General features: G+C 38.1%; 1 protein-coding gene across 2 annotated transcripts in view; it reads right to left on the bottom strand.

Annotated features, from left to right (window-relative positions):
• Positions 1 to 805: 805 nt before the first annotated feature.
• The window catches only part of LOC100560665 (ethanolaminephosphotransferase 1), a 62,682-nt gene continuing 36,629 nt past the window's right edge, over positions 806 to 26,858 (bottom strand). For both annotated transcript variants that reach the window (XM_003223508.3, XM_062979358.1), the window contains exons 6-10: positions 19,017 to 19,125; positions 9,100 to 9,148; positions 6,425 to 6,605; positions 4,665 to 4,847; positions 806 to 3,906 (exon numbers count right to left, since the gene is read on the bottom strand). In XM_003223508.3, coding sequence (XP_003223556.3) covers positions 3,850 to 3,906; positions 4,665 to 4,847; positions 6,425 to 6,605; positions 9,100 to 9,148; positions 19,017 to 19,125 — 579 coding nt within the window. In that variant the 3' untranslated portion in view covers positions 806 to 3,849. The remainder of the gene's footprint in view (positions 3,907 to 4,664; positions 4,848 to 6,424; positions 6,606 to 9,099; positions 9,149 to 19,016; positions 19,126 to 26,858) is intronic.

The following is a 26,858-nucleotide window of genomic DNA, read 5'->3' as shown; positions in this document are numbered from 1 at the left end:
GCAGCAGACAGGGATAGGAGTAAAGTGTCAAATGCTCCTTTTGAAAGAAGTTCTGCTGAGGTTACCAACCTATGCCATATCCTTAGCCACTTCCCTTATTAAAATTTAGTGGAAAAGTAGAAAATTACTTTCTAACTACCTGTTCAAATTAGTGTGGGAGATTTCTTTCTTATTTTTCTTGGTTTTAAAAAGTGTACTGTCCATCTTTATGTGTAGAAGAAAAAAGGACTATTGAAGGAGCAGCATTTTGTTCAGTAAAAACAAACTAACTTGAGTTTCCCCCTTGGGTATATGGCTTTGGGAGCCCCTGGTGACACAGCAGGTTAAATCGCTGAGCTGCTGAACTTGCTTACCGAAAGGTCAGTGGTTTGAATCTGAGGAATGGGGTGAGCTCCCGCTGTAAGCCCAGCTTCTGCCAACCTAGCAGTTCGAAAACACGCACAGTGAGTAGATCCAGTGGGAAGGTAACGGCACTCCATGCAGTCATGCCAGCTAAATGACATTGGAGGTATCTATTGACAACACTGGCCCTTTGGCTTAGAAATTGTGACCAGCACCAACCCCCAGAGTCAGATACGACTAGACTTAATGTCAGAGGGAAACCTTTACCTTTACCTATACGGCTTTGAGAGGGAGGGATTTTTCCAGCTAAAATTTTTTTTGATAAGCTTCTACTGTGCACACATATGTATAGGATACTAAATCTGATAATTAACTTTCACACACTTTCCAGAACAATAGCAGTATTAATATGTAACTACAAGAAACCCTCTATGTACTTCTTTGAAAACAACCACATCAGACACTGTGTGGATTATTTTTAATTGAATTACATTAGATAGGGAATTCCAATTGGAAGCAGCCATGGTTAAAAAAAAATGAAGTAGTGTGATATTGATACCCGTAAGAATGGAGTTTAAGTAGGAATATCAATCTAAGAATGGAGCACCTGCAGCCCATGGCTGAAATCATTTTTCCAGATCTTCTACGTGGCTCACCGAGGCCTCCTAGTTTGGTTAAATCTCAACAAACATCCCTTGAGGAGATCTCCCCAACCCTGATCTGGTGACAGGTGGGTAAAACTGGGTCTTGCATTGCCCATACCAACTGATGGCATATGGCCTAGATCCAAAGGGTATAACACACAGCCATTAAGTTTCACTTAAACAATTTATTATTTCCATCCAAATAAATTTAGCATGGAGGTGATTGTTTTCAGCACTTTACTTGCATCGTTCCATACCACAGAAAAGTGAATTAGTGAGGGCCAAAGATTCCTATAATTGTGTTCCAAAGCCAAATTTTAGAACCACTTCTGATGGTATATGCTACAAAATGCTTTTTTAAAAATGAAAACTGAATATTCTAATAAATTGCAGATTACATAACTGTAACACGTCAGTGTCCTCTGAAGTAGACACCTACTGACATTAAACAATATGTTGATGCTTCTTTGGAAATATGCCAGTGAATTGCTGTACTATTAAAAGTAATATTGGGTAGAGATTGTTTTTTCCTTAATATTGATGTGCTACAAGAAACATTTCACTTTAGAAATAGGGATAGAAAACAATTTCTCCACAAATGCTTTCAAATTGCCAATTTGAATGTTATATTTTAGACACCCCTGGAACGCCTTACTGCTACAGATCATTGTGATCAATAGTTATCACAATCCATGCATTAGTTTTTATTACAGAAAATTGGGACTGACAACATTTTTAGTATGTTACAGTTATTAAATTGTTCTTGTGAACTAATTGCTGAGTATGTTTTATAATAAACCATGAAGTAAAACAGGTAAAAGAGTATGAAGACTGGTATGACACAAGAGATGGAGAGAAATGAACTCCCCAAATGTTATACTGAACATTTCTATCATATCTACTCAGAAGAAAGTCCTGTTGAGTTCAATAGAATGCCTTTCAGGTAAGTGTGAAAAGTACTGAAGCCAATGAGACTTAGAATATTCTGTTCTTAAAGTCACTATACAGTGCAAACCGTATATCCATGAGGGCTGTGTTCCCATGGATATGTGAAACTGTAGGTAATAGCGAATTCTTGTCAACTAAAGGACTTCCAGCCAAAAAATCCCATTGATCCATGCTGGGTGATCTAGAAAAATGCCTAGAAAGGATGTATTTTGTCAGGCGTGGATAGCAGCCCTACAGCTGTTGGGGTTATACAGCAATTGATTGACTACTGGGGTTTATTTCTATCCTCTAGAACAACAGTTTTCAAAATGTGCTCCGTGGAGCCCTTGGGGCTCTGCAAAACATACTGAGGGGCTCTGCACTTTCCTCCTCCTTGCCCCTCCTCCACCTCACCTCCAATCTTTCCCTCCTCTTTCCTGCCCATCCTCTTATCTTCCTCACCCCCAAAAGCCTGTTTTCCTCATCTCCCTCACCCTCAAAAGTATTTCCCCCCACCTCCCTTGCCACCCATATCCTCTTCCTCTCGCCTTCCTTGCTTCCAAAATCGTAGTTTCCTCCCACCGCTCAGGGGGTGCTTTGATTGTGCTTTTCCTGCATAGCAGAAGGGAATTGAACTGGATGGTTCCTGGGGTTTCTTCTTCTATTATTTATTTATATTATATTATTACAAAGGCTGGGTGGCCTTCTGCTGGGTGTGCTTAGATTGTGCTTTTTCTGCATGGCAGAAGGCAGTTGGACTGAATGGTCCCTGGGGTTTCTGTTATTATTATTATATAATATAATACAAACATTTCTTGGGGCTCCATGAGAACTTTTTTGCTCCATAAAGGCTACGCAGCTGAAATAGAGAACTCCTGCTTTAGAACAAAGAAACAATGGTATCCTAGCAATTTGGATGGAATATAAAATTACTCTTATCTATGAATCCAATAGGAAGGACTGGATTAGGAGCATTAAGGAACATGTTGTATTAAAATTAGGAAGCTCTAAAGAGGAATACGTCCAAAAGTCAGTGCAGATTAAAATAACAAACGCCCAAAATAATTTAGTACTGTGATCATACTGTCAGAGAGGCAGCCAAAGGAGAAAGTGCAGCAGTGAATGAAGTCAGTTACCCTCAAGTAGATTAGATAAATATTCTTCTCATAATAAAAACATATAGTTTTCTGAATATTATATATAATGACATCCTAAGAACAGTGGCATGGAACTGACCAGAGGAAAGGCAACCATGGACTTAAACTTAGGTGACTTTGAACACCCAGTGCCAGATATGGCTACTGTTGAACTGACTGCAAGCAGTGGACATTGGACTATTCAATTTAAATTATATGTAAACAGAAAACATTGAAGTTAAGAGAGGGAAGATGGACACAAAACAACTGAACTGTACATTCAGAGTAAGAGCATAATTGATTTAACATTTTTTATAATATTATCTGAAGATGAAACAATTTATCATGGACTTTTATAATTTATAAAAGAATGAAACACCGCTAACAATCAAAACAGGAAAGGGATGATGCAGCCTAAATATGAAGTGATTGTAATTGATCCATCAAAATATACATATGGTATAAATAAGTGTTTGGTCATCAGTTATTGGAAAAAGAAGGAAGTTCTTGAAAGATCTTTCAGGAAACTAGAGAAAGTGAGACTACAGTTATCAGAAAATTGCTGAGAACAAAAGGAAATCCAACAAGATGGTGTTTTATGGTCACTACAGGATGAATAAGGGAAACCATTTTAAATTATTTTAGTTAGAAATCCTGGAATATAACATTAGCTTCATTTTGAACACCCCTTCCTTTTTTTGTTAAAGACACCTTTGCTCTTATGTAGAAATTTCTACATTTCAGTAGTACAGAAATACAAACAGGTATTATAAATATTGTAGACACCAAATTCATTTTTGTCAGGACTTCTTCAAGGAAAAGGTGTAGATGTTGAAATTTTGGCTCAGTTGTTTCACCTAAAACAGCAATAAAATATATCTTGATTAGAAAGTGCTTACATTGGTTAATATCTTCTAATCATATAGAATCTGAGAAAAAGTTAGATAAAAGCTAGTATCCTGATTGAAATTCCCCCTTCCAGTATCCTAATAATAAACAAGTCTATAATTGTTCCTAATGCCTTGGTGTTCACTGTATAAAACATATAATCCTATTTTAATGTACTGTACTTTATTTTACTGTAGTCTGTAGTGGTTGGATTTTGAGACAGGATTTGGGACATGCATGACACATGTAAATGGTTACATAAAACCGATCAGTGAAGATGCTAGGGTTAGAGCTGAAAGCAATCTTTATCTCTGAAATATTTTTAACCTCACAATCTGCAGTTCTTCATAGCTTTGAGTGATTTTTTTTTCAGTGAAAGTTGGGTTTTTAGAAGATATAAGGGATGTGTCAAGGGATTTTTTGTTGTTCTACTGATGGGATTATGCATATATATGATCTTTCTTTTTATGACTATCAAGGATATTGAAACTGTTCAGCTTTCCAAAATATTTTGGTGTGGGGCAGCCCAGTTACTAGAAAATCAGAAGACAGGCTGCTTTTATAACTAAAGATTACAAAGCATTGCAAATCCTAAAAGGGAAGGCAATACAACTAAGTAACTAAATTAACCACCCCAACCAAAGGGGAATTGTAGGAAACAGACTTGATTTTGCCATATGTAGCAACATTTGTTTGCTACTAACTGTAATAAAATTAGAATTTTTACCACAAAATATCCATAGTGGATGTGAGCGGCTGTGACGAAGAGAGTAAATCCAATAAATATTGGTTCCTCTAATCTGCCCTGAAGTCCAGACGTTGCTGTGAAGACCACGACAGCTAGTGGACCCATAACCCAATGAAGCACTTCAGATCTTGTGTTGGTCATTTGGCAAATGATCATTCTGCACTGTAGGAATGAAAAACAAGTAAAGGAGTGTGTGCCAAATGAAATGCAACGAAATTTAAATATTAACATAGATTTCATTTCTGAAGGCCTAAAAAATAGGGGCAAGGCCATTTGAGTTTTGCCATAGTTTTCTCAATTATTTTAGTGGCCACTATTGGTGGACATCAGTGGTTCTCAACCTGGGGTCCCCAGAGTTTTTTGGCCTTCAACTCCCAGAAATCCTAACGGTTGGTAAACTGGCTGGGATTTTTGGGAGTTGTAGGTCAAAAACATCTGGGGACCCCAGATTGAGAACCACTGGTGTACATTGATTGCAGCCATTAGTGCTTATGCCAAATCAGTATTGAGTTCAATCTGAGGGGATATCCAGACTGTTGTATTGTGCAATTTCTCCACAGGGACAGAATCACTGAAGACAACAAAGGATGTGCATTTTGAAGTGTACAAATTCCTTAAATATCCATCTCTCTCTTGCTTTTTTCCTGAGCTAGGTACATATCTTCGGAAGCAATCTCAGATCCTTCCAACTCAGAACTCAGAATTTACTTTTTTGTGTGCATGCAAAGCTCATTACTGATGTGTATGCTTGGACTATACTTGTTTCCTACTTGAAAAAGTAGATGTGAATCACACAAACTGGCCCCAGTCTACCAGACCTGACGTCATGTGAAGGTACAGTCTTATGCATATTTATTTAGTAGTCCCACTGTGATAAATGGATTTGTCCCTATAAGGCTGCAGCCTTAATTCCATATGTGCCCCATATGTTGGATGTTACACTGAATAGTAGCTAATGTGTTACGAATTTCCAAGTAAAGAAACTACAATGGCAGCCAGTCTGTGTGTCATACAAAATAAAACAAAGAAATCCCAGAAGAAAGGCAGCAAGAATGTGCTTCCTAGCTTCTTGAAATGTGGGAATATGAAAAAGAGTGGGGGAACCCCCTTAGGTTTCCAATCATGTAACTTTTCAAACACAATAGTCACTATTTCTTTGTCACTGCCATGAAACATGCATCTTACAGTAGGAAACAAAGCATAATAAATTGCTGCTTAACAAGGAACATCTGTCAGCATGCCTTCCCTTATAAGCATCTCACAATCATTAGCTAAGATATGTCTGGATATTGTCAAGAACAGGAAATTCCAAAGCAAGTTTTTCTTGTGAGAAACAATCTAAACTCCTAACAAAAGCACCTTCTCAGGACAAAAAGCATTCTGCAAGAAATCTTGTCCCTTTAGGGATAAAACACTGCTCGCAAGCTGGATGGAACAAAGTAAACTCAACTGTCTGTATGTGTGTCTGGAGGCATAAAAGGTAAGTATTAGTAATATTTAATGTTTTCTCCAGCTTTTGAAACTAAAATGCTAGAAGTACGAATGTAATGTAAACACATCAACGCACTGCCACTAATAAATCGTGTCCTGTTTTCTGTATCTAATATCTACATGGAGAAAATATGTATTGTACAATGCTCAGAAATAATTCAATTTTGTTGATTAGGGTAATGCTGGAAGAGAAGGTGCCTTTAAAGAAAATGATCCCTTAATTTCCGACAACTCAAGGAACAACTTACCATGATATTTGCAAAAATAACTCCAACCATCCATAAAAACAATCTTGTTTGTTTCTTTAATATTTCACATGGAGACTGAGTCACCCAAATGGTGAAAAGTGTAAAGAGCACTGTTGGGGAGAATAGTGGTAGAAGTCCCTCATACAAAGAATCTTTTAGTAGTGTTTTATTTCGATGTGCTCTGAAAATAGAGAAGTTGCGTGATGGAGTGAGACATCATCATTCATTTATAGAAATTTCACAGGGTCAAAGTCAAAAGACCCACAGTAAATTGCTGTTGTTGAAACTACTATGCTACCAGGGGGAAATTCTTTGTTCCAAAACCAATTCATACAACGCATGCAAGAAACAATGTGATTATTGCAGCAGCTAGGAAAAGAGTTGCTGCCATTGCAAAAAAGGGGGGCTTTTAGCTTCATTCAACACAATACAGGTTGAATTTTCCACAACCAGTCTGGTTGTACTTCATCTTACCTGTATTTCATTTTACATGCTAATTAACTTTAATTGAGTTTTGTCTATTCTTCATAGTAATCTCTCAATGCTTCTTGCAGGATAATCTTACCATTCCACTTGAAGAACAATGACTTCAGTATCACCAGTGTAACCAAAGCCCTTCCAGGATGTGCCCGACTGAGCAGAAGAGGAAAGGCATTTCTTCTCTTAATTTTCCCCTATTTAACTTTCTCTTTCCATCATCAATGGGAGGGAAATTAATCAAGCCAATTACAATGCTGGCCCACCTTCCACCCTGTTCCAGTTGCATACTAGGGCCTGTTGTGTCTAGCATTGGAGAGATATGTGCTTTAGCTATGCCCTTCCATCCTGTATAGATACATCTGGAATTGAATTTGCCCCATTGAGAGTGAAGTTTGCCTTTGGAAGGGAACCCTATGACTAATTGCATGCCCTCTCAAGGATCATAGAATTTGAGGCTTAGTTATGAATTACCATCTTCTTTTTAAAAATACATCCAGCTATATATGAATGGAAAATGTCTCTTTGTTCTGTCTTGCCATTGTTATAATCGGCATTGAATGTTTGCCGTATATCTGCAAACACAAGTATCTGCTGGAGCTCTCCAGAAGCTGAGAGGGATCTGAAAACTCATATTCTGTGATCCGCTCTGAGTCCCCCTTCAGGGTGAGAAGGGTGGAATATAAATACTGTAAATAAATAAAGTCTTTATTTCACAATCTGCCTAACCATGGCATTTTGATTAGTTTTTTTTATAATGACTATATATATGAATGGGAAAGAGACTGTTAAAAGTTAATTTCAAATAATCAGTGCAACCTACCTATACAGAATATTTTCTTATGTATGTCAATGAAGGTTTTATTTTCCATCTCATCCCTGTTTCAGAAATAAATATTAGGAAGTTTCCCCACAGTTATGTCTAATAGGCAAAATCAAGAATGCAACATGGTAAAGATGATCTACTCAACCCTTAAAGGGGTTTCCTTTTGGTTTTTGGAAATAACTCCAAATCCAACTGTTTACAGCAATCTGCACTTAACCTGCATTATCCCAATTCTAGGTTTGAGTAATAGCTGTGATATAATTAAAGCATTTTACTGGACTCCTAAACGATAGAAATTCTGTTCACAGTGACTAATACTTTTCTTCCCAAACCAAAGAGATAGACAGTAGATCTACATGTTCAAAGTAAGTATCTGCTGGAGCTCTCCAGAAACTGGGAGGGATCTGAAAACTCACATCAAAGACTTCCTGCTGGTGGAGAGCTTACTTTGCCAGAAGAAAAAGTTCTAATGTATGATGCTAGTCTTCTGTGCAGGGAAACTTTTGGATATGACACAGATTAAGTCCTAGTTGTATTATGAAGTAACAAAGTCTGGTACTCCAATTGTCACTTGCTTTTTCTGAATGATCAATAGCCTTTCAGGTGTTTTTGGACTGTGGCCATAAGTGATAACGCCAATGCAGTGCTGAATTCAAGGTCAACAATACTTTGAAGGGTGTGTGGCTCTTATCCTTGCTTTAGCACTTCAGAATGAAAAAAAAAATGCTTCTCGAATAAAAAACCTAGCACATTTAGTTTGTCAAGCTCACAGATTAAGGATGTGGAAAGTTAGGAAAACTTCATTAATAGCATATTTTATCTGAGCTACTGGTAAAGACAATAACACGCAGATATTCAGTTACAGACTACTTGCCAAATGCAACATTTTAACTACTTCAGAGTTTGTTTTAACAGTAACACATTCAATAAATATTTTGACTGGAAATAAAACAGTTTAGTTATATAAATAGAGAAATAAGTGCATCTTGTTGAAGTGAGGAAGACAGCGTGGGAATAATCTCTTATGACAGTACAAATGAAAAACTTGAGTGAAACATTAGTGGTAATTAAAACTAAAATATTGCTTCCAGAAATGTGTTAGTGTAAAGAACATTGTTTTTGAATCTTGTAATGTTATGATTATGGAATTGGGATGAACATAGACAGGAAATTAGATAGTTGGAGAGAGTGTAGAGAAATACACAGGGCAAACTGGATGGGACATGACACACACAGGAATACATCTAAAGACAAGCTGCTCATTGAAGGAAGCATGCCCTGTTGAAACATCAGATGTATTTCAGTAAAAGGAAAAGAGAGGCATAATGACTTAAGCAGGATGATAAGAGCATTTATTTATGATGACACTTACATGTAAATGTTGTAGAGCGTCTGTGGAAGGGAAAGAATTATGCAGCAGACTAGAAAGAGAAAATGTATAAATGGTGATTCATGGTTGCTCTGCTTTAAAAAAAAAAAAGCTCTATTAACAATACAGCTATCTCACTATGTGTGCTGACATTATACCTGATGTTTAGCCCCTGGTTAAAGATCAGAAATATCTCCAAAGTAAGAGAGAAAACTTGAAATCTAGAAAAAGTAGAAAGTGGATGTCTGGGCATTTTCTGCATACAATCAATGGCTATGTCCTATACAACCCCTTGTCTTAGCCATACACAAAGACAACTACAGTAGAGTCTCGCTTATCCAAGCTAAATGGGCCGGCAGAAGCTTGGATAAGCGAATATCTTGGATAATAAGGAGGGATTAAGGAAAAGCCTATTAAGCATCAAATTAGGTTATGATTTCACAAATTAAGCACAAAAACTTCATGTTATACAACAAATTTGACAGAAAAAGTAGTTCAATACGCAGTAATGTCATGTTGTAATTACTGTATTTACAAATTTAGCACCAAAATATCATGATATATTGAAAACATTGACTACAAAAATGGCTTGGATTATCCAGAGGCTTAGATAAGCGAGGCTTGGATAAGTGAGACTGTACTGTATATACATACTACATGATGTTCTACATGTATTTTGTGGTGTACGGTGTGGGTTCAGGTACAATGCCAGAAGTTTGGCTAAAGTAAATGAACCATCATATGCAAAGCAACAGCCCTAGGCAGACACATTGGTCATTTTGCGTGAGATCTGTTACCGAATCTCCTGACTGGTTTTAACTGAAATGGAGATGCTGGAGGATGCTAATCTGATCAAAGCAGTGGCAGATAAAATGAGATATGTAACTACCCCTCATCTTCGTGATCAGAATAGTCACATAAGAAAGTGCAGGTAGCTAGTAACTGCTCATTTCATTTTCATTCCAGTCAAGAATATTTTACCAGCACTACCCCGGATGTGAAATATGACACAATGGAATGACTCTGTAGCAATAAAAGTGCAAAGTGACTGACCTCAAGACAACATGGAGAGAAGGCTCTGTGAAATGGACCTATCCAAAAGTATTTACAGGATTAACCTTGAAATTTTAGTGAGACATTTTGCAAGTGAAACTGGCCTACACTTTGCCTTGAACTCCCATTTTGGTTCCCTCTTTTCTGACTGCATGCCCTCTCTATAGAAATAAGGGTTCTGAATATTTGGTTCTCCAGGTGTTTTATATCTCAAGTCATCAAAGCCACAGACAGCATGGTCCATGCTCAAGGATTTAGGGAATACAAATATGAGATATCAAAGGACTCCAAGGTTGAGAGCCAATGCTACAGAGTATGTCGGGCCTTAGTGTATTATGTGAGGAAAGGCCATAGCTTTTTAACACATCTCCCTGTCTTTCAAAAAGAACCATCTTTGAATTAGGACTATCCTGTAAAGGCTAAAATAAATTCAGTGCAATCTGAAGTAATGATTTGAGTATGATGATGTTTTAAAATTAATTTGAAGCAATCTATAACAAAAACGCATACATAAACACCATTACAGAAACATCACAAAAAAGCAGGAAACGGGAACAGGACATAAACAAATTAAGAAATAATTTTCCCCACCCAGGATCTTCCATAGATATATAAACCTTCCTTGCTTAGTTTCCAATATACCTCACAACCTCTGAGGATGCCTGCCATAGATGTGGGTGAAACGTCAGGATACTTCTGGAACATGCCCAGAAGACACACAACAACCCTAAGAAATGTTTGTCTTAAACATACACTAATAAAACTATGTTTGGAGTCAGAAATATAAGCTTTACTTACTATATACTTAATTACTAATTTCTGTTAATTAATTGTTATAATGAATGTAAGTGTTGATATTTTGTGCACTTAACTAAAAACATCTGATTCCAAATTTGAATGGATTATTCTTCCAACCTACCCGCTGCTCTATTTTTGGGTGCTTCAGCAAAAATACACAATAGCTCTTGCCTCTCAGCTGACAGTGGCATCTTTCCATAGATCAGTTAGCAGATTAGAGGATTGAGAAACATAACCAGCTAAAACATCTAAATGTGCGTAAAGCAATGTTCTTCCATATGTCTTTGCTTATGTGCACTTCGACCACATCTGCGTTAAGTCTGTAATGGCTTCGGCCCATTATGTGTGAATCAAATTAGTAATGATTGCAAGAGCAGTGAAAAGCTCTAAATCTCTACTCTTGGCAATGATGTACTTTGTGTTTCTATTCTAGCATTAATTTCTATACATTTTACCCATTTAATATATTTTGTTCCAATCTCTATCCCTTTATTGGGTACATATATCAATTTATATGATGGGGGTGACTGAAGCTATCATCCAGCCTTGAGACAGTCTGTCTGGAAAGCACTAGACTTGAGATTTTCATTCTTCAAGTTTTGCTTCACAATGGGGATGATGACCATCCATAATATAAACTCATACCCATTAATGGTGCATCCAAAATGGGTGCAGTTCACACTAAGGACCTTGTCGCATGTGCCACCAGAATCAGCCAGGTCTCACTGCGTTTTGGTGGCACCCACCCAAAGAGCCATGGGGACCTGTCACCCCATGCCCCACTCTGTCCCAACTTCCCCTCATCACTCGGGGAAGGAAGGAGAACCAGAACGTGCCTCACTATGCTTTGCCCTGGAACCCTGTGCGGACAGCGGCCCCTCACCCCCGAGGCTCCTTCCTTTGTGGGGTTGCCTCCCCTCAGCGTTGCCTAGCAATGGTGGGCAGTGCAAGGAGGGCACTCCTCCAGGACCCCGGCTGCTGACCCTGGTCTCTCTTGAGGACAAAGTGGCAAAAAGGCAGGCAGATAGATAGCCCTCTCATCTCTGGACTTGGGGCTGCTGCAGGAAGGGAGCCCCCGCCTTCACCCTGTTTTGAAGGGAGAATGGGGGAGATGGCAGCTGAGAGAGCTGGAGCTTCTCTCTTTCTCTCTTTGGAGGTGGCTGTGGTGAGGGGACAAGGAGACAGGAAGATGCCCTGTGTGCCCGGTGCAATGGGGAGCTGCCACCTCACACTCGTGGTACACAGGGCTTCCTCCCATCACTCTCCACTCACTGCTGTTGCCTCCACTCCAAAATGACAGCCCCATAAAACCACCCAGGGTGCGTGGGGAACTGTCACCTTGCGTCCTGCACCATCCCAGCTTCCCCCTGTCCCACTATATAAGAAAATGTCTCAAGAAGCTCCTCAATGGCCATCTGTCGGGGGTGCTTTGAATGTGATTTCCTGCTTCTTGGCAGGGGGTTGGACTGGATGGCCCATGAGGTCTCTTCCAACTCTACTAGTCTATGATTCTATGAACCCATCTTTCCTAATGGAAAGACAGGAAGCCTCCCATCGTCCTGTGCCAGCTTCTTTTCGGCATCACTTTTTTTCTAGTTCAGCCACAGAGCCACCCTGGAAGCACTTATAATGGGAGCCATTGGGCTCCATTGCCTACCTTGAAAAGCCCTGTCGCTTTCACCAAAAAGAAGCCTGTGTGAAGAGGTCCTAAAACATTTTGTTTCACACCTTCCTTGTATATGCTAACAGTAAACTCTGATAATGAGCTATGGCAACTAAAGTGAGGCAGCAAAAGGGAATTATCAGTTCACTTGGAGAAACCCTGAAGGTTACAGAAGTCTAAAGGAACTCTAGAATAATAATTCTGAAAAAGCCTAACACATCAATTACCATAGAATACAGTTTATTGGAAAAATAATATCTGGGTGTGGAGGGAGGAGATGAAAAAACAACTGTGGAATATAGAAGGAACAAAACTCTGTATCTTTAAAAAGGATGGTAATGGATTGTGGGAATACTTCATATGCAAACAGTTCCTTGCAGTTTCTATGTTTTATAAGCCTGTTAAAAATAAATTATACTGCTACAACAGTCGTAAATACTGTACTTAATCTAATATAAAAATCACTGTGAATATATTGGTTTAATATGTTGGAAGCTGCTCAATTGCCTTGTTGCTAATTATCACTGTTTGGGACATGAGCACACAAATCTATTCTGAAACATAGCTCTAGAGGTTGCACTGCTGTTAGCTGCTTTTTTGCCATTGTTTTTTCTTAGCCCATTTCTAATTCCCTCCATATTTCTCTGTGCCCTATTTCATATGTTTCTGCTGACCTCTGCACTATCACCATATTTACTCAAATTCAGTGCTCACCTTTTGGGCTAAATTACCTCACCAAAATTAGGGTGCACATTAGATTTGAGTCATTTTCTAATTTTAGTGCTGAGACAAAGCAAAACAGGAAACTGCTTCAGAAGTTGCGTCTGGAGTTCTTTTTTAACATACAGTAATATCGCAATGGCTCAAGGCTACACAATCCTGGCATGTGTAGTTTGGTGAGGCATCAGCATTTTTTTAGCAGAGAGGGTTCAAGACTTTGTAAAACTACAAGCCACATGATTCCATAGCACTGAATCAAGGCAATTAAAGTGGAGTCACTCTTCAGTATACATGCACCCCAAGGTTTTCTTTTCCATTGGTGGAAGCTTTGGCATTCTAATATTTTTGTTTTTAAAGAAGGGATTCTAAGCAGGCAGCAACCGTAATGCAAACCTTTTTTGTCTAAATTACAAAGAGCACACTTTTTGCCACTGAACATTACATGAAACACATTCAGCAGCAAATACTTCTTTTGGTTTCAGAGTTTTAAAAATTGAGGAGTACATTTGATTCAATGTTGCGCAAGACTTTAGTAAATAGAAGTATTTCTGTTCCTTAACTTCTCTAGTCACCTTTCTCTATTTACCTCACATCAATCTTATTCATCTCTTCCACAGCCATATACCCCAAAACTTTCACCTCATCTTTCTCTGTATTCTCCACTTTCCCTACTCACCTTTCTCCCTACAGTTATCTCTCTTATTCCATTTGCTACCCCTTTTTCTCCTTCTCCACTTCACGTTTTTCCTTCAATTTGGGGCAAGACTATGTACTTTCTTTTTCCACTGTTTTTTCGTTATCTTTCTGAATAGATGTGGTGGGAACAGCATAAAGGGAGCTCAATCAGGCAGTAACACAGGCCTTAACTCTTCTGTGTATCTCTGAACCCAAGAAAAGTGAGAAGAGTCATAAATGCTCAGTGAGAAAAATACCTTTCCATCTCCATTTTAAGTTCTTGAGGAGATCCTAATTGTTTCCCAAAGATTTCTACAGAGAGGCCACTAATGATAGATATTTTAAATTCCCTAACTAGAAGCAGCAATTGTCAAACGAACCTGTTTTGTGCCAGTCTAATGTAATCGTGTGAATACATAATCTTCGTTCTTTAAAAACCTTGAAAATTGTTTCCTTGCAGATGCAAGTCTTCAAACTGTTTATTAGTTTAAGATCACAATTACTTCCTAATTTCCCCCCTCTTTCCCACTGAAAACAGAGACAGCAGCTGCACTGTTTAAAACATCTGGCTAGTCTTTCTGCAACAAGAAACAGCTCAAGTATTTTGAATACCTGCCTGAACATTTACAGCCTTGCTGTTCTCAGAACTGCCTTAAAGTTAATTTGTGCTGCGGTTATGGTTTCTATTAAAAAGAGCCTTTGCAATAAAAACTTACATAAGGCAGTTAAAACATCTGCATCACATTAGTATAGAGATGAGACCAAACAATGGTGCTTGAGGTTAAACCTAAATTTCCTGCTGCAATCTTAAAGTTTGATTTCTCAAAAGAAAAACAAGCAAGGGGAGCAGAAGTAGTTTCAAGCTAAAATATGTGCTCAGAGACTATTAGCTCTTTACATTTTTTTTGTTTCTTTATGGTTTGGTTTGGTTTCATATGAAGTTCAATTTGATAACAACAACTTTTTGCATTTTTTTGGAAGATGAGTTGTTGTTCCTTAGAGGGACAGATGAAGTTTTTTGGCCTTTTCCTCCGTTAACAGTTTCCTGTATTTTGATTATGAATAAGCTGGGCATTTAGGCAGCTTGCTACTACCACCACTACTATGACCAAGTGAATCTTCAGCCCTTACTCCCATAGATGCTCAGATACTCCTACCAAGTATTGATCACAGTGAGCAGGGGGTCACTGTCAAATGCTCAGTAGTGACTAATAAATGCCACCAAATGGCTAAGTGATGTCCAATTAATATTTGATAGTTCCCATGGGGAGACTAGGAAACAGTTATAAAAAGTATACGAGGCTCTAAACAGTGTTTTGTTTTCCTCTCCCCCATCCCGCACTCCTTCAATCACTGATAATGGAAAATAACAATTTAATCTAGTTAGTGGAATAAATGTTCAAGGCTTCAGTCTTATGCCTTCTGGGTCATAGGAGCGAGTCAAAACTGATTTTTAAGATGGGAGATAGAGTTCTGTTCTTGGATTCCTCTTCCGAAACCCAATATTTTCATATCTCTTCCCTATCTAAACAAGTAAAGGTTTCCCCTTGACATTAAGTCTAGTCATATCCGACTTTGGGGGTTGGTGCTCATCTCCATTTCTAGGCCGAAGAGCCGGCGTTGTCTGTAGACGCCTCCAAGGTCATGTGGGTGGCATGACTGCATGGAGTGCCGTTACCTTCCTGCCTATTCATCTTCTCGCATTTGCATGTTTTCAAACTGCTAGGTTGGCAGAAGCTGAGGCTAACAGCGGGAGCTTACTCTGCTCCCCGGATTCAAACTGCCAACCTTTCAGTCAGCAAATTCAGAAGTTCAGTGGTTTAACCCATGGCGCCACCGGGGTGCCCTCTTCCCTTTTTAGAGTAGGAAAAATTGTGAGCTGGAATGCATAGAACTCAATGTATAGAGCTCAGACAACTCAGTATATGTAGTAGCCAAGCACTTTGCCTTTCTCTCAATGTAAATAAGATTTAGTAGGCTTCGGTGATGTGAAATCTTCTGAGGTGGGGAAGAGCAGAAAAACCCAAATGGCCAAAGGAGCAGCAAATGTAATTCCTTCCTCCTACTTAGGAAACATCAGAATGTTCTGAGCTCCAGATAAATACGATACCCATTAATTTCTCCTCTTATATGATACTAGCTGTGCCCGGCCACGCGTTGCTGTGGCAAAGTGGTGGTGGTATTGGTTAAAAATTGTTTTGTAATTTTTATTTGACGTTATTTGCATTTTTTAATTAATTTTATTGTAAGTTATATTTTTATTTATTATATTTTATTATTTTCTTGTATTATTTTTAGTTATTTTCTGTTATTATAGTATTTTATTGTATTATTTTTTTAGTGTTTTTTATTTATTTATTTATTTGGGTTGCTAGGAGACCAAGTTGGAGGAGCTTAGCCTTCTTACTGGCAGCGATTGGATAAAAGCAATTATTCCTCTCTCTCTAATTAGGTCTTTATTTTTCTTTTCTTTTTGTTGTATCAACCTAGAGGCGTGGATGATGGGTTGTGTTGTCAAATTTCGAGGTTGGGGGGCCTGTAGTTTTGTTGTTTTGTCCGCTGCCCTGATGCCATCACTCTTTTATATATATAGATACACAGCTTTAGAAAAAGCTGGCCTGAAAATTTCTGCACTTATGATGTCCTCCATCACACAACTAAAATCATCATCTAAGAAAGGACAGCTTAATGCTATGGTGACTGTACAACATTCAATGGAGCTTGTAAAAGGGAAACGTGTTTTTGACAGTAACATGCAGATAATATTTTTCTAGTTGAATGAGTATTTTCAGCAGTGCAATCTGGCAATTAATTGTCCCCTTCTTTCCCTTTCTTCTACTGGGTTTCCAAGACCTAGAACTTTACCGTTAGTTTTACTAGTGCAAAGCTCCCCTCCCAACTCTCTTTTTACTTAATACGCCATACTTTTTTATACTGAAAGCCTGCAGGATGTGACTTTTATTTTTATCGTATGTACAATACCCAGAAAATTCTTATTTTAATTAAAAATAAAATAATAGTGTCAGCAAAATAAGTACTATCTATAACGTTGAGAACAAAGGACAACAGTTTAGCACTTTGATGTGTTTTCAAAATGTAATGCTTAACACAGCTTTTCTTTGAATCACTATGTAATGTAAATATAAATTGTATACTGGCAGAATGAGTTTCTTTCCTGTATTATATCCCTGCAGTAATAATATTCACAAGAGCTTAAAAAATGCAGCAAAAGGCTGAAAAAAGAGCCATGCAGTACAGTCCTTTGTAGGTTTATTCTGAAATAAGAAATATGCGTAATGAAATATACTTCCAGGCCAATATGTGTTTACTGTTAATATACAAATATATGTAATCCATTTTTGAGGGAAGTTCTACAGAGTGTAATAGAATATTCTCCAGGGTAAGTGCATATAAGATTGCAGCCTAAGAAAGTCAGATATGGAGATATGGAGAAAAAAACAAAATGATCTCAATCATGTCACTTCTTCTTTTGATGATCCTATATATTTACATGTCGCGATCAACATAAGATCAACAGGGACAAACTGCTGAACACATCCAATTACAGTAAATCTATTTAGTGATAAATATTTCGTATGATATTTATTTATAACCATTATCCTATGACAGCTGACTAGAACAACCTGGGGATCACAACCAAATACAGTGGAGACATCTGCCCTTACGACTGCTACTCAGCTGCTGAATACACATGCCTAGCGTGGAATAAATCCCATCACGCTAAAACAGTGAATGTGGCTCATCATGAGACATGCCACATTATCACAGAATGCCTACACCCTACACCACTGGAGAAATTATACTGCTTAGCCGGTATCGCACCACCTGACATCCACTGGGAATTAGCAGCCAGTAATGAAAGGACCAAGGCACTGGCACCTCTGGTCCATCCTTTGTTTGGCTATCAGCCAGCATGCCAACACCTTGAATCAAGAAATAGCTTTCTAAGTTTTAAAGAGATACTCACAGGAACACCTCAGCAAGCAAGAGTCCAAAAGTGGCAGGCTAAAACCCAGAACCTCAATCAGTGGCTGATACCAGATGAGAAACTCCCCCCAGGCACACAGAAGACTGGGCAACTTGGAAGGCACGGAACAGACTGTGCTCTGATACCACAAGATGCAGAGCCAACCTTAAGAAATGGGGCTACAAAGTGGAGTCCACAACATGCGAGTGTGGAGAAGAGCAAACCACAGACCACCTACTACAATGCAGTCTGAGCCCTGCCACATGCATAATGAAGGGCCTTCTTACAGTGACAGGAGAGGCACTTCAAGTGGCCAACTTCTGGTCAAAGGACATTTAGTAGAATGCCAAATTTTTGACTTTGTGGTTTTTTAATACATTTTAACTGTATTCTCAGTTTGCTTCTGACACGATAATTAAATTTAGTGACTTTTTAAAATAGGGGTATCATGCATAAGGATCATACATATTCAAAATGGTGGTTTGCTGCCTGCTATTTATCAAGGTCTACTCAGAGATAAATGCCTCTGGCTTTCTCTCAGAGCTAAAGTCATTCAAAGTAAGCTGTTATTCATTATAGATTTTCCCAGTGTTATAACCATATCACAGCAACAACAATCCTAATGTTTTGAGTAAATATGCATTTCTTTAACATATTGAGGTATTCAGTTTACATTTCAGTCCAATTTGTACATTTTACTTGATTTTTAAAATGAATATATAAGTAACATATTGCTAACACAGATAATGTTTTCTTTGTAAACGTGAAATCGCCTAATGGTAATGAATTATACTCTCTCAACAGTAATGCTTTTGTACCAGCTCTATAAGTTAACATTTCAGAATGTTGCTTGCTTTCAAGGAAACATGCACAGCCTTAAGCATGTGAACATTGACTGCACCGGGCCTTTGGTGTCTTGACATTTAATAAAAGTATGGAGGAATCATCAGTATGCTGAAAGTATATTCAAATTGGCAGCTGCATCCTGTAGGGTTCTTGTTGTTGCTGTTTTACATTGCTTACCTATCAGGAGGATTATTAGTGTGTCTGTGAGATAATAATCAAAGATGAGAGGCTTCTGCCAAACTTCTACTCCCAATCCAGCAGTTAGCAAATACATGGCTATTAAAACCTGAGGGGAAAGAGAGAGAAAGGTTTTATTTCAAGGAGCAATATATTGTTTCAAAAACAAAAGCCTGGTCATTTTGTTCCACCCAGTATCTTTTTGATGTTGGGACTCAATGAAATAATACCACCATTAAATATATGGGGAGAATGTATGGCTGATATTGTAGGCATAGAAGGGCAGGGATGAAATTGATGTCTCCTGCCCCCCAAAAAACTCACTTCCAGTTTGGTGATGGCAATAACAATTGCAATAATAATCATAATAATAATAATAACAATAATAATAATAATAACAATAATAATAGCAGCTCTAGATTCTCAGTGAAAATATCCGAGAACCAGACAGGCCCAACTGATGTTGCCTGGTTTTCAAAATAGCAATAACAGACAATTAACATTCATACATGCAGAACTAGCTATAAGGAAATAGCTATTAGCTAGTTTTTTTTTCTACCCAAATACAGTACCAAATGAAAATATTGATGTCTATTAACTTAGCCACATGTTCTTCCATGCAATTAACATATTGTTCACACTCAAAAATTACATGATATACACATGTTTGTCTTTATGAAGGGCCCACACTCCAAATACAAGGTTTGGGCATCTTGTTCTATCTAACCGCCCTGAGTCCCCCTGGGGAGATAAGGCAGGAAATAAATAAGATTTTATTATTATTATATATTACTATATGCAGTTGGCCCTCTGTATCCATGGATCTTGCATGCACAGATTTAACCATCCATATCAAAAGGCAAGCCTTGATTTTGCCATTTGACATAAGGGAAACCATTTTCCTGTGCCATTGTATATATTATGGGACTCGAGCATGCATGGATTTGGGGGTCCTGGAACCAAATTTATTGTCAAAGGAATAGCTTTCAACCCTCACATTAGGACCATCCTTTGTAATAAGAGACACCTGCCAACCCGAAAAGGCCAAGCCTCCATTAGACACATTCAGGTGGGTTCTGAGAAGATCGGAAGCCAAGACACAACATACCAGCTTCAATTCATGAGCAAAATTCTACGGTTGAAGGTCTAGATTTAACCCAATCAGAAAAACCATCAAGTTAAATTTTAGACTTGATAAAGGAAAATCACCCATGCAATATAGACCCTAAAGTGGTACAAGTTGAGAATCTCTAATATAAAAATTTGAAATCCAGAATACTCCAAAACCTAAAATTGTCCACACAGTGGCTGAGATACTTTGATTTCTGATGGCTTAATGTACACAAATTTTGTTTCAGGCACATTAATATTTAAAATTACCTTCAAGCTATGAATAAAACGTATATTTGTATATACACGAATTTTGTGTTCAGATTTGGGGTCTCAGCTCTAAGATAGCTCATTGTGTAAGTATTTGCAAATACAGGTATTCCAAAATCCAAAATAAATTCAAAACACCTCTGATCCAAATCACTTTTGATTAGAAATATTCAATTTATATGGATTTGGGGTAAAGATGGAAGGAATTTCTATCCATATCACTTATTAACTGTAATTCTTTAATAATTCTATACATCTTTTAAGTAGTTACACTTATTGATGTTAAGGTTTTTAAACATAGACTAGTAATATAATTAAACGCTAATGAAACCATTTTCTCCTAAGTTGCAGAGAGCAGATTAATTTTCTTTAAAGTATGGTTCCTATTAGGTTCTTATAGAACATGTTTAAAAGGGGAAATGGCATGTCACCCTCTTTAGTAAGAGTTTTTTGACATAACAAACAATGCTAATGACATGATCAGCTAGATAGGAATTAAACATACCATTTTAAGTAACAATAAAAAAATTAGTACCCAGCTCGCCAGTCACTGATCTAAAATGTTGCCTATATTATGAGCTAAGTGTCACATGTCATACTGCAAAATAAAATGCATTAAAATTAAACTGTTGTTAATACACTGAAATGTGAAAGGTTCCCCCCCCCCAAGTATATTACACATTACTGCATGAGTGTGTGCCTTCAAATATAATAATAATAATAATAATAATAATAATAATAATAATAATAATAATAATAATAATTGTGCGGTTTTCTGGCATTGTATATTTCTGCCGCTTCTGTGACTGTTCATTTGTATTTTGATTCCGTAGCCCACTTGTCGATGGATGTCCAGAATCAGCAGCATCCACAGCGGTCCTTTTTATCCTGGGCGATGACCGAGCCAGTATAGACTTCATTTTGGTTTGATTCTCCATAATGCTAATGGGTTAGGTGCTCTTAGTGCAACTGCAAAAGGCCACCCTACTGGGATCTGCGTGCATCATCCGAAAATACATCACACAGTCCTAAACACTTGAGAAGTGTTCGACTTGTGATTTTGTGATACAAAATCCAGCATATCTATCTTGTTTGCTGTGTCATACAATTATTATTATTATTATTATTATTATTATTATTATTATTATTATTATTATTATTATTATTATACCCCGCCTCCATCTCCCCGAAGGGACTCTGGGTGGCTTACATGAGGCCAAGCCTGGATAAAACAGCAAACCAAAATAAAATAAAATAACATGAGACAATACAGACACAGAAATTAAATTAACATTCTAAACATCGTAAAAATATAAAACGGTAATCATAATAAAAAATCATCTATCAACTTACAGATACCACATGAATTTCATAAGAGTTTTCTTAAGCAAGGAATGCTCAAAAGGTGGTTTTTCCCATTCCTTACTCAGAAATTCAGCCTGGTGTTCAATGGCGGTTTCCCATCCAAGTACTAACAAAGGCTGATTGTGCTTAGCTTCCAAGATCAGATAGGATCTGTTGCTTTTAGGATATGGGCCCTATTGCTCCATGGCAAAAATGTAATATTACCTGATCCTGTTGGAATCAGGCTGTTTTGCAAGGATAGCAACTAACAAGCACTTTAATTCATTACTGAACAGTGTTTAACTCAATGAGGTACAAACATATGACATAAGAATGTCAAAATGCTGAGCTATTCATTTTTCTTGTAGGGCTGTATTTAGATATAATAAGGGATAATGTGTCTCTTGCCAGAAACAGCAGCTCCACATCTCTTCCCCTTCCCTGTCCCATAATCTACAATGCTTCAAGTGTCCCAACTCCCACTTGCATGGAAATTCTTATTATGATAGTATTACGTCAACACACTTGTATCACTTTGGGAGAAAGGAGAAGGAAATCTATGAATGTGTTTGAAGCAACATATCCTTAGCTCCAGCTGCCCAGAAATTACAACGAACCATTAAGTCAATGATATACAGTGTGTGCAAAAACACTATGCTGAGCTTAAATCAACTGTCAGCAACCCCGAAACAGCATCATTTATGGCCAGCTGTATCAGCTCTTGTACAACAGCCACTGCATAGTACAGAATGGAGCAAAGCTGTTGTAAGGAAATAAAAAGTGCATTACTAGAGATTGCTTATGTGCCATGCTAAAGGAACTCCAGGCATATAATATTTGGTAGCAAACATTTTAGGAAGGTTTCTAAAAACCTTAAAGGTACCTGTCTGTACTTGGAGGTTACGTAGGGTCAGCACTGGTTAGTGCTGGGATGAAAGACTGCCAACAAATATCATATCCTGTATTTCAGAAGAAGGAACTGAGGAAAAAGTGAACCTGGCTAGATAAGCAAGGATCAACACAAATATTTCTTTGAATATGTTGAAAACAAGTGAACGAACAAGAATATACTGTGATTACTGTTCAGTAAGGATCTCAACAAGAGGCAGAATTACACAATATCTATTTTGCTTTGGTTTTCTTCCAAAAAGAGGACTGTGTGTTTCTATGTGGTAGCAGCGACCTTGACAATGGATCTGGATTGCAAATCAAGACTGATATGGAATTACTCAGGAATCCCAAGGAGAACCTAAATGAGTTCAAATCTGCAGTGCTAGATGAACTGCATTCCAGGGATAATTTACTAGTATACTCTTTGAATCACTTGCCATCATTTCTGAGAAATCTTGGAGAACAGGTGAGGTGCCAAAGGACTGGAGAAGGTGAGATGCCAAAGGAGAAGATCCAGGAAATTACAGACCAGTCAGCCTGACCTCAATATCAGGAAAAGTATTAGAACTGATAATACAGGACTCTGTGGCTCCTTCTACATTGTCATATATAATCCAGATATCTGCTTTGAACTGGGTTATTTGGCAGTGTAAAGCAATCCAAAACAGATCATGTGGATTATCTGTTTTGATAATCTGGATTATATGACAGTGTAGAAGGGCCTCTCTGCAAGTATATTGAATATAATGCAGTGATCAGTAGAAACCAGCATGTATTTGTCAAGATGATCGGATGGAAGGTATCATTGTCACGTTTGCAGATGACACAATACTAGGAGGGGACCTAACACACTAGAAGATAGGAATCTTTAAAAGAACTTAAGTAAACTAAGAAATTAGGCAGACATTAACACATTGAAATTCAATAGAGACAAATTCAAAATTCTACATTTAGGTCACAGAAACCAAAGCATAAGTATGAGATGGGGAGACACATGGCTCAACAGTACTACATGCAAAAAGACCTTGGGATTATATGATGATTGTAATTGAACATAGGCTAGAAGATGACACTGCACCAAAAAAGGCAAATGTTAATGTACAGCCTGCATTAATAGATGCATAGTTTGCAAGTTATGGAGAATAATAATCCCGCTATGTTCTGCATGGACCAGGCTTCATCTGGAGTATTGCATTTAGTCCTGATTAGCTCATTTTAAGAAGTTGGAGGAGGTTTAGAGAAGGCCAGCAAGGATGCTATGTTGAAATGTTGAAGAAGTGGACATCTTCAGCCTGTCAAAGAGAAGTCTGAAGGCGGACATGATTGCATTTTTGAAATACCTCAAAAGCTCTCATAAAGAGGAGGGGCAGGCCTTTCTCTGTTGCCATAGATAGAAGGAACAGGTCTAATGGTTTTAAGTTACAGAAAAGTAGGTTTCAACTGAATAATAGAAGAAACTTCTTGACAGAACTACAGTAGAGTCTCACTTATCCAAGCTAAACGGGCCGGCAGAAGCTTGGATAAGCGAATATCTTGGATAATAAGGAGGGATTTAGGAAGAGCCTATTAAACATCAAATTAGGTTATAATTTTACAAATTAAGCAACAAAACATCGTGTTTTACAACAAATTTGACAGAAAAAGTAGTTCAATACGCAGTAATGTTATGTTGTAATTACTGTATTTACGAATTTAGCACCAAAATATCATGATATACTAGCTGTGCCTGGCCACGCGTTGCTGTGGCGAAGTATGGTGGTATGGGAAATAAAGTATTGAGGAATTGGTGGTAGTTAAGGTAAAGGGTAAAGCTTTTCCCCTGACATTAAGTCCATTATAAATGAGTTATATAGCTGCATGGAAGAGTCTTGAGTCTACACTGCCATATAATCCAGTTAAAATCAGATAATCTGTATTTTATAGGCAGTGTGGAAGAGGCCTAAGTGAGGCCTAACTCTGCCTGTCCCCTGGGCTGAGTGGGTTGCTAGGAGACCAAGTGGGCGGAGCTTAGTCTTCTAACTGGCAGCAATTGGAATAAAAACAATTATTCCTAATTAGGACTTTATTTTTCTTTTCTTTTTGTTGTATGAACGTAGAGGCATGGATGAGGGGTTGTGCTGCCAAGTTTCGTGTTTCTGGGATGTGCAGTTTTGTTGTTTTGTCCTAGGCCGAAATTTCATTACCCTTTTATATTTATAGATTGAAAACATTGACTACAAAAATAGCTTGGATAATCCAGAAGCTTGAAAAGCGAGGCTTGGATAAGTGAGACTCTACTGTATTCAGTAGTAGGATCAATTGCCAAGAAAGGTGGTGGGATCTTCTTCTCTGGACATCTTCAAAAAGAAACCAGACCGACTGGAGATGCTTTAGCTGGAGATCTGACATTGAGTAGGGGGTTGGACTCAATGGCCCTTAAGACCTCTTCTGCTTCTGTAGCAAAACTACTTCTGAGTATTCTGTGCTTAAGAAAACTCTGTGAAATTCATGGGGGTCACCATAAGTTGAGACTTGAAGACACATATACACTTTTTATGAAGATTATGACTGTCTGACAGTGAAGCAGAACAGAACTTTTCTTCCTGCCCCATTGCAGCCTTTTCACTGTGCACTGTCCACTACAATTGACACAAGTTATTCCACATGCAGTCAATGCTCACATTTGAAATGACTAGGTGCTCACATTAGCTTTGCCTAAGAACCTATAAATACATCTCCAGAGACACTAAATTGGAAGTAGGTATTTCCCTGATACAGATGCCAAGAATTCAACCAATTATTGAAGCGGCAAAATGTCATGAGTAATTTTACTTAGTCTAGAAAAATAAAATCCATAAAGACAACTGGATATTCTTTCAGAATAAGAAATGAATTTGCTGGTTTTACTTGGAAAAGTGGTTTCAGAGTTAATGTTTTAAGAACACAGGCTCATCAATATAAAGCAAAAGCATTAAGCTGTAGAAATTCCAATTAATCTCCTGCGGGTGTTTTACAAAGGAATCTCTAGAGCGGTCATATCCATTCCAATGATGAAATAAATAAGCTTTTATGGGAAATTAGTACTTCAATAATCTTCCTTTCCCTCAAGAAACAGAACTTGTGTCTCCATATGAAAGACCACCACTGTCCAGTCTCTTCAACTAATTCTAACATCTTCAAGCTTAATTTCAAGTATAACTCATTCTATTTAATTTTCTTGTCAAAAATGTGGATAATGGAAGCTTGGTACTTATTGTGAAGATTTCTTCTGGGGTGGTGTGAAGGAGACATTTGAAAGGATGGGTTAAAGTCCTACTAGTTAAGAACAAAGGGATCATGTGAATGTAATTTTTGGTCTTATACTTGTGCTCAGGGGCCTCCACAGTTCATTGTCTATTCAAGCTTGTGGCAAAAGCTTAAATAATCTCATGAATAGTTATTACTCATCCTTCAAGGATAATGAGAGAGGCAGAACAAGGCTGCTGGAGACTTTGGGTTCCCCAGCCATTTAAGCTCCACACTAATGATGGAGCTGTTTACTACTCAGTGATTGGTAATGAACAGACTTATGAGTCACAATTTTGGGGGTTTTTTTCTCCACTTACACACAAAAATGTCAAATGGGCAAAGTTGGGTTCCTAGTTGAGGCTCCCAGTGGAAAAAGCTTCAGTAGGTGCTTTGGTGAAGGACTCAATACTATCATAGCCAAGCACTAGTGTCTTCTAAATGCCTTGTCCAACTTATAAGGAAAAATATTGCCTGTAATGTGCTACTTGTCTGTGTACAAAGTATAGACAAAGGTAAAGGTTTTCCCCTGACGTTAAGTCCAATCATGTCTGACTCTGGGGGTTGGTGCTCATCTCCATTTCTAAGCCGAAGAGCTGGCGTTGTCCGTAGACACCTCCAAGGTCATGTGGCCGGCATGACTGCATGGAGCGCCGTTACCTTCCCGCCGGAGCGGTACCTATTCATCTACTCACATTGGCATGTTTTCGAACTGCTAGGTTGGCAGGAGCTGAAGCTAACAGCGGCCGTTCATGCCGCTCCTGGTCTCCAGCTCAGTCCTTTAACACACTTCGCCACCGGGGCTCAGTACAGAGTATAGCAATGTTCCATTTATAAGGTAATGAACTGGCTGCTAATATTACTTGTCATTTTCATCACTTTGGGTGGGCAAAAATTGCCCTAGGGAACATTTTCAGTCATTTCTCCCCCTAAGTTTCATGTCACTTTCTTAATGTCTTAGAT

The sequence above is a fragment of the Anolis carolinensis genome, chromosome 4 (assembly GCF_035594765.1).
Source record: "Anolis carolinensis isolate JA03-04 chromosome 4, rAnoCar3.1.pri, whole genome shotgun sequence".
NCBI classification, from domain to species: Eukaryota; Metazoa; Chordata; class Lepidosauria; order Squamata; family Dactyloidae; genus Anolis; species Anolis carolinensis.
Note: the sequence above shows the minus strand (reverse complement) of the source record. Positions and strands in the feature narration are given on the sequence as shown.